The sequence below is a fragment of the Centrocercus urophasianus genome, unplaced genomic scaffold (genome assembly GCF_019232065.1).
Source record: "Centrocercus urophasianus isolate 14NV4802_14NV808 unplaced genomic scaffold, USGS_Curo_1.0 seq_33, whole genome shotgun sequence".
NCBI lineage: Eukaryota > Metazoa > Chordata > Aves > Galliformes > Phasianidae > Centrocercus > Centrocercus urophasianus.
In genome coordinates, this window is record NW_024884900.1 from 2,735,856 (window position 1) to 2,751,026 (window position 15,171).

Here is a 15,171-nt window from a genome sequence, read left to right on the forward strand (position 1 = left end):
CTTCCCGCGTCCGCGTTTTGGCCGTCGCGGGGCGGGAGAGCCGGGGAGGGAGGGAACCGCTCCCTCCGGGAGAGCCGCGGCCATGGACGAGCAGAGCGTGGAGGTGAGCGGCGGGCGGCGGTTGCGCTCTGTAAGGGCGCGGCCCAGGTGCGCTGTGCGGGGCGGCGCGCGGCTCCGCGGCGTAACGGGGCTCGGAGAATACGGAGCCGGGACCGCGGGCTGCGGTGCCGTAACGGAGCCGGGTGGCGGGCAGGAGGTGCGGAACTCGGGAAGAGAAAATAATCCAAGGGAGGAGCGGGTCCTTGAAGAAGAGCGTCGCAAAATGGGCGCGAGGTGTGCGGGCGGGATGTTACGGGATGGCGGTGCGGAGCTCTGCGTGCGAAGCAGGCGGTGACAGTAGGAACCGTCTGCCCTTTTCCAGAGCATCGCCGAGGTGTTCCGATGCTTTATTTGTATGGAGAAGCTGCGCGATGCGCGGCTCTGCCCTCACTGCTCCAAGCTGTGCTGCTTCAGCTGCATTCGGGTGAGTTTGCTCCTCGCTGTCGTTAACTTACAAACGTACGAGCTTAGGAGCTGCTCTTCAGCAGGCAGTGTGTTCTGTCTTGCCCTCCCTGTGGGGTTCTGAGCGTTTTCTGTCTCTGCACGGTGCTCTCAGCAGGCCCTGTTGTGTTCAGCAGCCCTCTGCTCTTAAGGCACAGCTGTCTTGTGACCCTTCCTTCAACGTTCCTTCCTCAGCCACTTGTCTTTGTGTGGAACTTTCTGGTGGAGAAACATTCAGAGGTCCCACGTGGGGTTGACCGTTGGTCTGCAGGTGTCTAACTTGTGTGCCAATAGGGGGAAATAAGTTATGGTAGGAATTCCTGGTCTTTGAAGTATCTTTTGCTTTCTTTTGTTGCGATGTATTTGTTAGCCTTGAACTCTGGGAACCTGCACCAGGTATGTACGTGGCTGCTGCTGGAACTTTGGGTGCTGCAGAATTCCTCTATTTGTTTTAACTGGATTGGTTTGAGGACTGCAGCTGTCCTGTTTCTAAGATACAAATAGCAGCTTCTTTTGTAACAAGTGGTTGAATAGTTTGATTTCAAATCTCTAAAAAAGGAAAAGTAGAAGACTAATGAAATGAATTAACTCATAAATAACAATAGATTGTTCTTGCTTGCAGTTCTTTCCCTGCTGTTTCTTTAAAAACTTTCCTTTTTTACTTCGTAGCGTTGGCTGACAGAACAAAGAGCTCAGTGCCCTCATTGTAGGTAAGGGATTTTGAACACCAGGAATACATTATCTATGTGAATCGAAGGTGGGATGTATTTTCCCCTAAGGAAGGGGAGGTATTTGAGAAAATAGCCAATCGTTTTTGCAGAACTTCATATTCAGCTTTGAAAGTATTTAATGTGTAATTTTAAAAGGCTTGTAAGGAGGTAAGTATTTCTGTGTTTTACAGAGGTGTTCATTGAAGCACAGCTGTAGAGATGGCTGAGTGATGGGAGAATTGAAATGCTGAGAAATGAAATGTCTGCCAAGTGTTATCCAGGCACACGTGACTGTAAGGGTAGTTCTGGTGCCCCTGTGTAGCTGTGGGGTGGTTTGACCTTTCTTCCTCCAGTTAGAGCAAGCCAGCTTAAAACACCGCGTCGCTGTGTGTCTGAAATAACTACTGACTTTTTGAGTGATGTGGATTTGGTGAACTGATCTCATCTCAGTGTGCTCTGCTAGCTCCTGCAGCACGGTTCTCGCTGTAACTCTCAGCAATGCTTCTTGCAGAGCTCCACTGCAGCTCCGAGAGCTCGTCAACTGTCGCTGGGCAGAGGAGGTCACGCAGCAGCTCGATACGCTTCAACTGTGCAGCCTCACAAAGCATGAAGAAAATGAGAAAGACAAGTAAATAGAGCATTCCTCACGTGAAGGGTTTGCAGTTTGCCTTATGGGAATGAGCTTTTAATTTCATCTTGTTTTTGTTAAGTCAGGGGACAGTTTTCTGATTTAAAGGCTGAATTGTGCCATCGCTTAATGGTCGTAATCAGTGTTGTCTCTGAAAGTTGGAGTTCATTTCTGTCATAGTAGCACATAAAGCTCCTAAATTATACTATTTCTCACTTGGATGAATAGAGCTTAAATGAGAGGAAATGTGAGCAGAAGCATTGAAAAATGGACAGAGACTAATTGTGTGTAATTTCTGCAATACCTGAAACTTGGTGGAGGAGCAGGGGAGACACACTGGAGGTTTGCCTGGGCTGTGCTGGGCTTGCTGATAGGATTCTGAGCTTGATTCAGGGATGGTAACCTGTACCTGCTGAGCATAAATCTGATTTTTATTAATACACTTTTTTTCTGTGGGATACTTCCTGACAGTACTAAGGATGTTTATTTTATAAAAGATTTTTGTTGACTGTTCTTGCGAATCTACGCTAATGCTTCATGCTCTACTGGAGTTCTGGGCTTTATTGTAAGCATTCTCTGTGTTTGATACGTTGTTTTTCTGTTTTACTTGAGGTGTGAAAATCATCACGAAAAGCTCAGTGTGTTCTGCTGGACCTGTAAGAAGTGCATCTGCCACCAGTGTGCGCTCTGGGGAGGAATGGTAAGAGCAGCCTGCTGGAGTGCTGCAGGGTGCTGCAGTGAGGAGTGCCAGCAGCGAGCCCAGCTGCAGTCTGAGGAAATGGAGAAGCTACGGAACTTAATTTGGCTATTGAGTTACCATGCCAGTACTATAGATGTGCATTTTTATAACTTTTATAACTCAGTGTGAATGTGGGTTTCTTGTGTTTCTAGTTAGAGAAGCAAAGTGAAGAAAAAAAAAATACATATATATATATATATATATATAATTGAAAAATAATGTGAAAAAATAGTGAAAAAAAAAATATATATATATATATATATTTTTTTTTTTTTTTAAAATTATTATTATTATTTTTTGAAAGGAGACTAAAATAACAAGGAAAGTAACAAGCTTCAGGATGGGCAAACAGTAGGTGGTGAAGAATTTTATGGGTAAAGGAAGAAATCTTTCTCAGAGTATTTAGATAATGTTATGGGAGCATCCTGGGTAATATTCCTGAATATCTGCAGAGGTGTTTTAGCACTGCAGTTCACCACACCGTTTATTTTCCTCTCAGTAGAATATTTCAGGGAGAGACTGCTGCAGTGCCTTGGAATATCGGTGGTTGAATGCTGCTTTTATTTGGGAAGGGTGTTTTAGTAGGAATAATCCTTCTGTCTCTATTTGATTTGTTAGAGCTGCCCAGTGAATAAAGCAGTTTATTTTTGGAGGACTTCTTGACAGGAAGTTTGGATGTTATGAAAGCCAAATTCATGACTTCTTATGAAGGGAAGCGAGAGGCAGACTTCCTACTTGCTGTCTGCTTTGGAACTTTTCCAGAGCGAGTGATACATGAGGAGGCTTTCTTCCCCTCTGTCAGTAATTTAATAGGAGCTGACTGAAGTTAAAATGATATGTTCTATTCTCCTCTCTTGACTTATTTATTATCATTTTTAATAGCATGGAGGACATACTTTTAAGCCACTGGCAGAAATATATGAACAGCACGTCACGAAAGTGAACGAAGAAGTGGCAAAGCTTAGGAGGAGACTCATGGAGCTGATCAGTTTAGTGCAAGAAGTGGTAAGAAATTGACTCAAAATAACACCATGTTTTCCTGCAGTGTGCCATTGTCAGAGGATAATGGAAATAGTATTCAATTTCATATGCTCAGAGATATTTTTGGTGCCTGTGCACAGTTGATTCTGTGAAAGTAAACAGATTATCTCAGAAGTTTTCATTTCTTAGTTGCATTTACACATTCTCAATGTTTTTGCGATTGTCAGACAGAAAGGTGTGTGTTGGCTAGCAGGGAATGTATCTCTTGTGCGTGGTGTGTCAAACTAAACTCAAGCAGTTCCTTGAAAGGTTATTTTTATAAACAGTAAAACATAAAACATGCAGTCTGCTGTGCCAAACCAGCACACAAATGCTTTGTTATAGCAGATCTTATTCCCTTTCCTCTGGGAAAATAAAATACAAGTGTACTTGAGCTTAAATGCAGCCTGTTTTTGAACAAGTGTCAGTGGTTCCTGGGTGTGCTGCAGCTCAGGCAGCTGTTAGCTGTACTCAGTGGTGGCTTAGCTCTGCTTCAGTGCAGAACTGAGTTCACTTGGAGGTATTTGTAAAGTGTAGAGAAATCCCTTGCAAGAAGAAGGGCACAAGTTCTGTCCAACTGTTCCTGTTTCCAACAAAGTAATTCTTTTTTCCTATACTGCTGAGGTTACAGAAGAAGCACTGATAGTTGTATTTTCTAAACTGGATGCTGAATAATCTTTGAATGGTGAATTTGTATTGAGAAAACGTTGCTCAAGTTTGTTGTTAACCTTTGGTTACCCACCAGAGGGCAACACTTCTGTGCTCAGTAGCAGTTGAAGGATGTGTAAAACAACATAATGAAGTACTGAGTTTGGCAACAGGAATAACCTGTAATGTAGCTCATCTAAAACACATTCCTGTTTTCTTATTCTAAACGTGCATGCTCGAGTTCATTAAGACCAGGATTTTTATTTTTTCTCAAAGAGAAGGGCTGGAAGGGGCTCTAGGAGGCCTTGTTGCATATTTAACGTGTGGCAATCCTGCCTTGTGGCAGCAGGGCTGGAACGAGGTGATCTTTAGGGCCCCTTCCAACCCATTGTATGGATTTATGATCTCCAGGCTCTGGAAGATCACTGTATAATCGCTGGGGTCGTTTAAATGAGTAAAATGTGCAAAAGTGTGAGTAGTTCCTCTTTATCCATGTTTGTGTTTGTTTTTTTTTCTTCCTGAACCCTCTTTTAGGAGAGGAACGTGGAGGCAGTGCGCAGTGCAAAGGATGAACGAGTTCGGGAGATCAGGAATGCAGTGGAAATGATGATTGCCCGGCTGGACACTCAGCTGAAGAACAAGCTCATAACACTGATGGGTGGGTGTTTGCCTGATCTGCTGTGAGTGGGAGCAATGTGTTCAAAATGTGTAAATGTGCTGAGAAACTTCCTTAGCCTTGGATCGTGGCTGCTTGTGCCATGTAATGGGGTTAAGCTGGGAAACTGACAGAAAACTACCTACAGTAGGCCTTGTATTTAATATTGTAGTTGCTGTGCTGCAGCCCTGAGTTTCTGGAGGTAGCTTGTTCTGTTAATTACAAACTCCTGTATAATAAATAGCTCAGAGAACACTTAAACTTAATTGGAAGATATGTAGAGCTTTGTCTCACAGTGGCAACCTGTTTCCATGATCTTTGGTGTTAGCCCAGAGAGGCATCTTTGTTATGCTGCCTCCTCTTAATGTAATTGAAAGAACTTGAAGTTTCCCTGTTGCCTGCTAAGCAGCCATTCAGAGCCACGTGTGTGGGCAGTCTGCAAATGAAGAGCAGGGCATCTGGAATCAGAGTTGTAGTTTAGTTCCTAATGCTTTTGCTTTTGGAGGCTGGTCACTTGAGTTCTTTGGTTTCAAGAGAGGTGAGATGGGTGATGGTTACTGAAGCTTACAGGAGCAATGCTTTTAGAAAGTGTTTTTATTTTGACTTTGAGTTTTCCTCTGCAGGCAGCAGCTCCCTGCGTGCTTTGCTCACTCAGTCTTTCATCTGTGCTTCTGTGTGCCTTGTTTTTTCCACGTGTGCTTTCATGCTGATAAGTACACAGATAGCAGCTCATACTGGAGGTGGCAGCTCTGTGAGATGCCAGTCTCTTTAGACAGTCTTGAATCAAATGTTACACATCTGAACTCAGTCTTGCAAGGTACACAACCCTCACATCAGAGCAAACGAACAAATATGTTGTTGGCCCTGTATCTGTGTTGTAAGGTTTGTTTTAAGGTGTATGGCTTGAAGGTCACTCTTAGAATTGTGGCAGAAAGCCTTGGTTATTTGCATGTCCAGATGAACATTTCCTGTGTAACACCTCTTTTTCTAAGGGTTACCAAGCGTTCTTGGGGCACTTAATGTGTGATAGTGACAAAGTAAATCCCCATGAGAAAAAAACAGACGTGACGGAGCTTTTTTGCTCTTCCTTGTCTCAGGCTTCATGCTAATTGAAGTTCACAAACACATTTAAATGTTTGTTTTTTTCTTTTTTCCGTTTGTTGGCTGTTCTTTTTGTTGCTGTTTTTAATGAAGAAAACAAAAATCAAAGTCTGGAGAAATGGTGGACTTGCAAAGTGTCTGCTCACATAAAAGAGATTCCTGGAGGAAAGCAAATGCAGTGAAGTCAGTCCTGCTTTTTTTGTTCAAAAAAGTGCCCTGAAACAACAAACCTGCCATTTCTGGGACACAGAGAATGTTTCAATATTGTCTTAACCTCAAATGAGTTCATTGCTACAGCTCTAATTAAAAACGTAGGCTTGCTTTGAAAATGCTTTCTCAATCAACCTTGGGAATGTGTCATCTTGTTTTTAAACAGGTCTTCCTGTCTTTAAACAGGTCAAAAGACATCTCTTACCCAAGAAACTGAACTTCTGGAGTCCCTGCTTGAGGAAGTGGAGCATCAGGTGATTATGAAAACAGCTGGAATGTAATGTTTGTATGTATAACACGTGGACGGTTCTTCAGTTGACCTTCTTTCTTATTTACTTATTTTTCAAGTGTTACTTGAAGGGGTGACTATTACTTGAATTAGAGCTATTTGTTTGAAATCCAAAGTGGCCACCATCTGTTCCGCAGTGATGGTGCAAGCATCCTTCTTTCTGTGTTCCCTGATAGTTACGGTCATGCAGTAAGAGCGAGCTGATATCCAAAAGTTCAGAGATCCTGATGATGTTCCAGCAGGTTCACCGGAAGCCTATGGCCTCATTTGTCACTACTCCTGTTCCTCCTGACTTCACAAGGTAAGTGTTGCATTTCCTCTCTGTTGCAGTTGTGAGAGGCATCTTGTAACTGCTTTGCTAGCTACAAAATAGAGGAGGATTTCCCATGTCCCGAGAAACAGATTTCAGCTGTATGGAGGAGGACGTTGTAGTGAGTCTGGGAGGTAGGATGTATGCTGACGTGCATAAACCTTGTGTAAAACAAGGGCAGGCATAGCAATGTGTGGGTTTAAAGGAACGGGTGATGAATTTCTGATGATTAGGTTGGTTTCAGAGAGATTCCCTGATAACCTCCTCTGGTGCAGGGGAGTCGTACCTCTCTGCCATGCGAGAGATCTGGTAGCGTGGTTCCGTTCATTGCTTGGCGTTGAACTTGGTGTCCCTGGCTCAGTTTGTGTCCAAGATTTTACACCAGAAATGTCCAACTGTGTGCCTTCCCTTAGCAGCCTACGCCTCACTTAGGCTTTCTGTTCCTGCAGGGCCGGTGTCATAAGTCTGTATCCCTGCTGGGGACTCAGAACAGTGGGTTCCAGCTGACTCGATTTTTCTTTTTTTTTTTTTTTTTTTTTTTTTTTTTTCTCCCCTTTTACACTTAGTTTACTGGTTTGTCCTTTTTCTCTAATTAATGGGATCATTCAGTATATAATTGCAAGGCTCTCATGAGATGCCTCTGCAGGTCACCTTAATATTTAGACAAAATCACTTCCTAACACTTCTTCTTAAAGAGAGTGCTGTTAGTGCTGGGCTCTGGGGAGGCTGCAGAGTTTGAGAAAGCTGGCTGCCAGTCATCCCCATAAAACTGCAAGCCTGAGAAATCTGAGGAATTGATTTGAATCCCTCAAATCAATCTAGGCTGCTTTTAAATGCAATCTCAAGTTGCAGTAGTTGTATTGTCCTGAAGTGTCTTCTGAAAAAAGCTTAAAGATCTCTCTAAGGTAAACTTAAGCTGAATGCTCATCATCCAATGAGGTATCTTGTGCTCTTGAAGTAGAAGCATTTCAGTTTTATACTTAACAGCAACAGCTTCACGCTCCTGGTGCTACCAGTGAATTTGATATGAAATTCAATCTATTAAGAGGTTGTTATTCAATGTATTCTAATGTATTTTTTTCCTCCCAGTGAATTGGTTCCAGCCTATGACTCAACTACTTTTGTATTGGAGAACTTTAGGTAAGAATGGATCTTGTGATATTTCTTGGACTCTCAGGAGCCATTTTCTGTTTCTTCTGTTCATGTGTGATTTTTTTTTTTTTTTTTTAAACACTGAGTCGCCTTTGAAAGCTGCTGGATGTGACAGACTTGGTCAAAATCTGATTTCCCAGGTGAACAGCAGTTAATCCTAGCTGAATTGGAAATTGATAAGGGTTTTTAATTATAAAGACGAGGTACTTATTGCTCCTTATTCAAAGGATTGGGTAATTTTGTAAGGAATACATATATTCTTAAGGACTTAACACTGTGTGTGGCCTCGTGCTGCTACACATCTGTGCAGCAGGAAGGATGGTCCTACGGAGTGCAAGTGTATGTGCAGTGTCTGGAGGGTTTTGCTTTGTCCCAATAGCAAATGTTTTCTCTCCTCTCTCAATAGTACACTGCGTCAGCGAGCAGATCCTGTTTACAGCCCACCTCTTCAGGTGTCAGGACTTTGTTGGAGGTTAAAAGTTTACCCAGTGAGTTACGTTTTCAACTGAAATTGTCATTGCATCCAAACTCCCTGAGTGACCTGCGTGTGCTTCTGCTGTGAGGAGACATCAGTTGGTTTCTCTTGGTGGCAGAGGGACGGGGAGGGGAGGAACGTAAGGCTGCAGAATTAATCATGAGCAGGTGGGGTGTTCCTCTGCCTCCAGATATCCTTTACTGAAGGCTCTCAGGGAAGTTAATCTGGTTAACATGTATGCACAGTGCTGTATTCTAGCAGTACACAGGTGGGCTGCTGTGCAAGCCTTCAGGGTGATGGGCATTCAGGATTGACTGTGTAAGGTGTGCTGCTAGAAGGCTTTAAAACTAATTTTCAAATGGTAAGTTGAATCTCTTCTTCAATCCAGGGGGTTGAAGTTGAGCCATTCCTTGTTCTTGATTGCAGTGAGGGTAGAAAGTTCTGTCATAATGTTTTTCTCTGGTGGTTCAGATGTGGTTTCTCTGTTAACTGACAACGTTTTCACTGTTTGTTCTTCTGAAGAAGTAAAAATGACTCTTCCTTCAAAAATGAAGTGGCTTTGAAGTACAGCTTTACATAAAGTACCTCAGAACTAATATTTGACCTGAGCTGTTTTCATCTTGAGAATTCAAGTGGAAACTGGACAGATACAAACTGATGTGTAAACTTGCAGCTGTTTTTACTTCTTTTTCATTCATATGTTAATTGTGCTCCAGTGCACTGACAGCTGTTTGTCCATTCAGTCTGCCACTCAAGTGAACTCCTAATTTTTAATAGAATAACTAAAGCTCTGCTTTGAGTTTTGAGTGATACAAATAAAGTGTTTATGCATTTCCAGATGAGAACTCTACACTGATTCAAATTACAGGAAGAGTTCTAGGTCACAGGAGGCTTTAAAAAAAAAAATAAAAATCAAAGCTGTAGTGTATGAAACAGACTACTGCTGAAAATCTGGTGGAAACTGCTTGCTGAAACTACTTCCCAAACCTTCAAGAGTGCATAGAGGTGGGTTTTATCTGGTTTTGGCTTTATTTGTAATCAGTTAATTTCTTTATTTTATGTCTTTTCAAGGATGGAAATGGAGTCGTACGGGGCTACTACCTGTCTGTGTTCTTGGAGCTGTCAGCTGGCTTGCCAGAGACATCCAAGTAAGCAAACCTCCTTTGAGAACAGCAGTGACTTTTGATGTTGTGTTTTCTTGGTGGTTTTTATTTTTCTATTGCTAAAGCATCTGAAGGGTTTGGAAAAGAGCAGCCTCGAGTCCTGCGGTGTTGCAGGGGACTGGTGAAGTCGGTGCTGAAGACTGGTGAGATTCTTGTTGGCTGTTGAGCCTGAAAATATTTTCAGGCTGTTACTCAGTGGCTCGTTCAAGGAAGGAAGCAAACTGGCTGAGCACCTGATGAGAGATTCTGTCTCGTAGCGTTCCGCTGTAGGCTTGGTTTACCAGATGAGTCCCTGTTCCTGCCTTCTTTCCCCAGTTCTCTTATCTTCAATAACGTCTTACAACTGAGTTGAGTCACCTCTCCAGGTGGACGCAGCTTCTCAGGGAGGGCAGTTTGCTTTGGCCCGGTGCGTTCAGCAGTTCTGACCTCTTTGTTTTGATCTTTACCTTGTGATCTTGCTACATGTAGGTATGAGTACCGCGTGGAAATGGTTCACCAGTCCACCAACGATCCCACTAAAAACATAATTAGAGAGTTTGCCTCTGATTTTGAAGTTGGAGAATGCTGGGGTTACAACAGATTCTTTCGTCTGGACTTGTTAGCCAACGAAGGCTATTTGAACAGACAAAATGACACTGTGATCCTAAGGTAAGAAAGACATGGTGGGGGGTTTTGTGCTATTATTTCATGAAGTGTATGTACTACTGAGGTAAAAAACAATTAGTTGAACTTAAAGTAATTGTGACATGATTTTCATAAATGGATTTTACTGTCATAAGTGTAAAAGGAGCAAGCTTGCTAAAGTGAGTTGAGAAAAGTTGGTATTTATTTGAGAAGGAGCTATGCTTGACACTGCTACTCCCTGAGTAGAGATCTGTAGGTAACTCAAGTGAGAAAGAGGATGTATTCTCTGTCTCTAGGTAGTGAGCATGGGAGAGCTTTGGGAATGAAGGAAAGAAGTCTGTAATGTAAGAGGTAATGCTGCAATATCAGGACAAATGTAGGAACTTTGTTCATCTACTTCAGACATCACTACACAGACCTTCTCTTGCTCCTATTAAATGCTTTGTAGTGTGTTGATTTTGCTAGTGTTGGTTTGGGACAATAATATAATGTCTCTCCTGTAATTGTTTCTGCTATTCATTGCATTCAGGATAGTGAGTACAGAAGTACTGTTCATGGAATCACAGAATAGTTTGGGCTGGAAGTCACCTTAGAGATCATGTAGTTCAACCCTGCTGCTGTGGGCAGGGTTGCCCTTGCGTGATGCCTGTTACGATGGCATTTCTGGTCATCCAGTGTTCTTATGCAGGGCTTTTCTGACTTTGCCAGAAAATTGAGACTTGTCAACTGTTGTTTTGAAGGTTTCAGGTGCGCTCACCAACCTTTTTCCAGAAGTGTCGAGATCAACACTGGTATATTGCTCAGTTGGAAGCTGCTCAGACAAGTTATATCCAACAAATAAATAATCTCAAAGAAGTAAGTTTGATGTATATTGATATAAAATCACTTTTTGTTGCCTCATAATTAACTGTTTTAAGTTATGGAGCTCATATTTGGCTTTTTTGTTTGCCTGGGTAGCCACATGTACTGTGCTTTGATGGCATTTAATATATGTGCAAGTCAACCAAAAGGGTTTGATGCAATGATGCTGCTCCATTGTTATCTTCTGTGTGTGTTTCTGTGTGTCTCTCTAATTAAGAGGCTCGCAATTGAGCTTTCCCGGACTCAGAAGTCACGAGGCATTTCACCCCCAGACACTCACCTCAGTCCCCAGAATGATGATGGACAAGAAACAAGATCAAAAAAGTCTGGACCAAGCACTGAAGCACTGCTTGAGAACGTTGCTGCTCCGGGGTTGATGCGAGATAACAAGGAAGAGGATGAAGAGAAGATACAGCATGAAGACTTCAGTGTAGGAACTGTCTTTATTTTGCCTTCTCTTGTGTGGCTTTTTATAATAGGTTAGCAGTAGAAACACTTGTGAAGTTTTGAATTGTAAATGAGACTTAATGTCTTTGTGGAAATAGGAGACAATGGGTTTGACAGTTAGCAGGAGGTGTCTCAGGGATGTTCTGGAACAGAGCTATGTGATCGCTGTAAGGAGGTTTCCCAGTTGCAGCTGAGCAATGTAACTTTCTTTGTCACCAGCTCTTACTGTGCTTTCAGACCCATCACTTCTATCTGGCAGGGTGACACCGCTGCAGGAGAAGGATTCTGTTTGTAGCTCTTGACAAAAGCAGTGCAGTCTGAGTGAAATGTTCTTGTTCTTTAGCATGAACTCTCTGATGGTGATTTGGATCTTGCTGGAGAAGACGAAGTGAACCACCTTGATGGCAGCAGCTCCTCAGCTAGTTCAACAGCAACCAGCAACACTGAAGAGAATGATATTGATGAAGAAACTATGTAAGTAACTTAAAATCCCAGGTAATCACCTTGTGTTTCCCAAGCAGTAAAAATTCATTTGTTACACAGAGTTACAGTATATTTGGGAGTCAGTGCAACATAAGAGATGTTTCCTGTGCTGGAAGCAACATAAGCTGATGTTAAACAAAGAATTTTCAGGCACTGGTTCTTTACTTACTGGTCTCTTCCTTTGCTTTTATAGTGCTTCTGGTTTTGGTAGCCTGTAAAGATTCTTTGACAAAACAGTAAGGAATTTGTTTCTGTGCTGATCAGCACCACAATGAAATAGAGCTTGGTGTTAGAAAGTGATGCAGTAGGAGTGGAAATAAGGTAGTTTCTGAAAAGCAGAGAACTTCATTTTCTTAGCTGATGCACTGATGTCAAATCTAGAGCATCTGTTAAAACATGAGAATGTGTTGTAACAAGTAACAAGCACAGGTAGAGAAGTTTACAGGATGAGATTTTACAGCCTGGATCTGTGTGATACTTTTAGACTCCTGGTTATTAGTCAGCCGTTTAATTAACACACTAATTTGTGTAGTTTGGAGTGCAGAAGGAACTATTCATGGTGCTTTGTGTTTTTCTCAGTGGTGCGTGCTATAATGTTTAATGGGAGCAGCCAGAACCTAATAACTGTATTTTGTATGTAAGATGTAATTCTGCCATTTCCACCCCTATCTTCTCTTCAGGTCTGGAGAAAACGATGTGGAATATAGCAATAATATGGAGTTGGAAGAAGGAGATCTCATGGAAGATGCAGCAGCTGCTGCTGCTCCTGGGGCATCAGGTATGAAAAATAGCCTTCAGAATTCCTGTAGATGTGAAGCACTGCTGGACTTCTTCCCTGTTCTTTTTGGAAGCAACGTCAAGCTGTGTGTTCTGCAGGCATTTCTATTTTTGGAAGTGCTGCATCATGTAGTTTGTACTGATTATTGCAGCGTAGCAGAAACATCTCGTTGGTTTGGTTTAGGGAAAAAAAAAACCATAAAAACGGTGGGGGGAAATCTGGAGATGTTTAAAATGATGTGGAAGTTAGGAGGGAGGTTTCTCTGCCTCTTAGAAAATCCTTCCATTTCAATAAAATGAATTTGGAAGGCTTTTTTTCACTCATATCTGTGTGGCCTCCGAGCATGTGATGCATTCACTCTAGATTTTTATGCACTATAAAACCTGAACTGTGTGGAAGGGAGTGAATAATCTTAAAAGTCAAGAAGAAAGATATTTAAATTGTTAAAATAGAAAGGTGTTCTAAGATCTCATGCCTTCTGGAGAGCATTATAACCCAAACTGTGAGCTGTAGGCTAAGACTCTGAAATGTTGAATGTATGCATATTTCTGTATGGTAGAGATAACCATAGAGATGACCTGATCAGAACTGACACCAGAAATGCTGCAGAGGAAGTCTGATGGGGCAGGTGAAAAAGGTAGAAGGTTTATGTGCGTGCCTTGAGAATAAATGCTGTTTGTATTGATTTGTTAATTGATTGATCCAATCTATTTATTAAGAGATTTACATGGAAGATATGAGCCAAACACTTCTTTTCCTCCCTTCCTCTCCCGTGGTGGTGCTTAGCTTAAAGATTGTTGAAGTAAATCTGACTGCTTTCAGGATGCATAAGGGGATGAAATAATACTGATACCTTGTTACGTTTCTTGGAGTGGTTCTGTGCCTCATCTGCTTGAACTCTCCAACTCTTGTCATTCACACCCATGCTGTGTCCCCATAACTCTTCCTTAGGTACCAGCCATGGCTACACCAGTGCAAGTGGAAGACCTTCGAGGCGAGGAGGCAGTGCCCTGGGCTCAGCAGCTAGCAGCAGTTTACTGGATATTGATCCCTTGATTTTAATCCACCTGTTGGATCTAAAAGACAGAAATGGTATGGAGAACCTCTGGGGCCTCCAGCCACGTCCACCTGCCTCTCTTCTACAGAGCAGAGGTAACTGCACATCAAATCTCCATTTCATTCCAAACTGGTACTGTCTCTTGAGAATGCAATTCCAGAGATAGTAGATTTGTGGAGATCCAGAAGTAGATTTGTGGAGAGGGAAAAAGAGAATGAGGGGCCATCATTTTCACTGATAGCTAGACTTCATGTCCTCATCTGTGCTCATCAGAATGCTGCATCTCAACATGTTCTTTGTCTTGATGGGTGACCTCAGCATGAGAACGCTGTATGACTCAACTGAGAACAGAAGTGTTTATCAGGGAGCATCTTCTTGTCTCGTCTAGGGGGATGAGACTGACCTGGCTGGCTGTTTTGTGTGGTAACATTGTAGTGATGCATTTCGTGCAGTTCATTTCAAAGTTGCTGTGGGGGATGCATGAAAGGCCCTTTTCTAGAAGGGTTTAGCAGTGGAAGACAAAACAACTCAAAACAGCTATCTGCTGAGAAAAAACAGTTACACCTCGTGCTTCACACAGTTTGTACACTTAGTGGTTGAGATTACTGGGAGCACAGTTTATGTCAGCAGGGAGATAAATCCTGGAATTTACTTCTATATGAAAAAGGCACTGAAAACTGGAAAACTGTGTTAAAAAGCAAGCAGAGGGCAAAAAGGAGATGGGCTCAGGCAGGAAAGTGATGAAATCCAACGGCTTAAACTGAGATGCTGCTGCATTTTGAGCTGTACTACTTAGGCAAGATTAGGCTCATCTTTTGTATTTAATGGGTTTTTGGTGATCTGAAGCTACAAGCCATGCAGCTGGAGTTACCTGCTGCTGATGTACGTGTGTGGCTTGACTGTTCCCAGATCTTATTTGAGTCATGCAAATAAGAGAAAGCTGTGGTTGTATTTGGAGTTTGCTGAGCTTCACTTTCTAAGTTGAAGGTGTTTAAAAGTTCTGAACAGCTGAATTTGCAATAAAATGGTTATAGGACTTGTAGCACTTCAAACAGACACCAAAGGTGATCAATTTCTATCTAAGCAGCATGCAGATTTTCTCAGGTCTTGGTTCTTTGGCACAATTTTGTGGTGTTATGTACTTAAGGGGATTTTTCCCCTAGTTCCAGATTTCAATGAGTTTTACATGTTAATGTGAAATGGTGGTGGTATGAGAATCTTCTATGGCTTTTAACACATTTTATAGAAAACATTTAACAAATTTGATGTTTTAATTAGAAA

The 15,171-nt window shown here is 42.3% G+C and overlaps 1 protein-coding gene across 4 annotated transcripts in view; it reads left to right on the plus strand.

Moving 5' to 3' along the window:
* Window positions 1-15,171, plus strand: part of TRIM37 (tripartite motif containing 37) — a 22,883-nt gene continuing 7,712 nt past the window's right edge. For 3 of the 4 annotated variants that reach the window (XM_042829947.1, XM_042829944.1, XM_042829945.1), the window contains exons 1-18: window positions 1-103; window positions 422-523; window positions 1,210-1,250; window positions 1,762-1,878; window positions 2,491-2,578; window positions 3,500-3,622; window positions 4,820-4,943; window positions 6,438-6,505; window positions 6,717-6,841; window positions 7,940-7,990; window positions 8,409-8,490; window positions 9,549-9,625; window positions 10,109-10,288; window positions 11,005-11,119; window positions 11,343-11,555; window positions 11,916-12,046; window positions 12,736-12,833; window positions 13,785-13,985. In XM_042829947.1, coding sequence (XP_042685881.1) covers window positions 83-103; window positions 422-523; window positions 1,210-1,250; window positions 1,762-1,878; window positions 2,491-2,578; window positions 3,500-3,622; window positions 4,820-4,943; window positions 6,438-6,505; window positions 6,717-6,841; window positions 7,940-7,990; window positions 8,409-8,490; window positions 9,549-9,625; window positions 10,109-10,288; window positions 11,005-11,119; window positions 11,343-11,555; window positions 11,916-12,046; window positions 12,736-12,833; window positions 13,785-13,985 — 1,957 coding nt within the window. In that variant the 5' untranslated portion in view covers window positions 1-82. The remainder of the gene's footprint in view (window positions 104-421; window positions 524-1,209; window positions 1,251-1,761; window positions 1,879-2,490; window positions 2,579-3,499; window positions 3,623-4,819; window positions 4,944-6,437; window positions 6,506-6,716; window positions 6,842-7,939; window positions 7,991-8,408; window positions 8,491-9,548; window positions 9,626-10,108; window positions 10,289-11,004; window positions 11,120-11,342; window positions 11,556-11,915; window positions 12,047-12,735; window positions 12,834-13,784; window positions 13,986-15,171) is intronic. The other variant, XM_042829946.1, reaches the window with a different exon arrangement.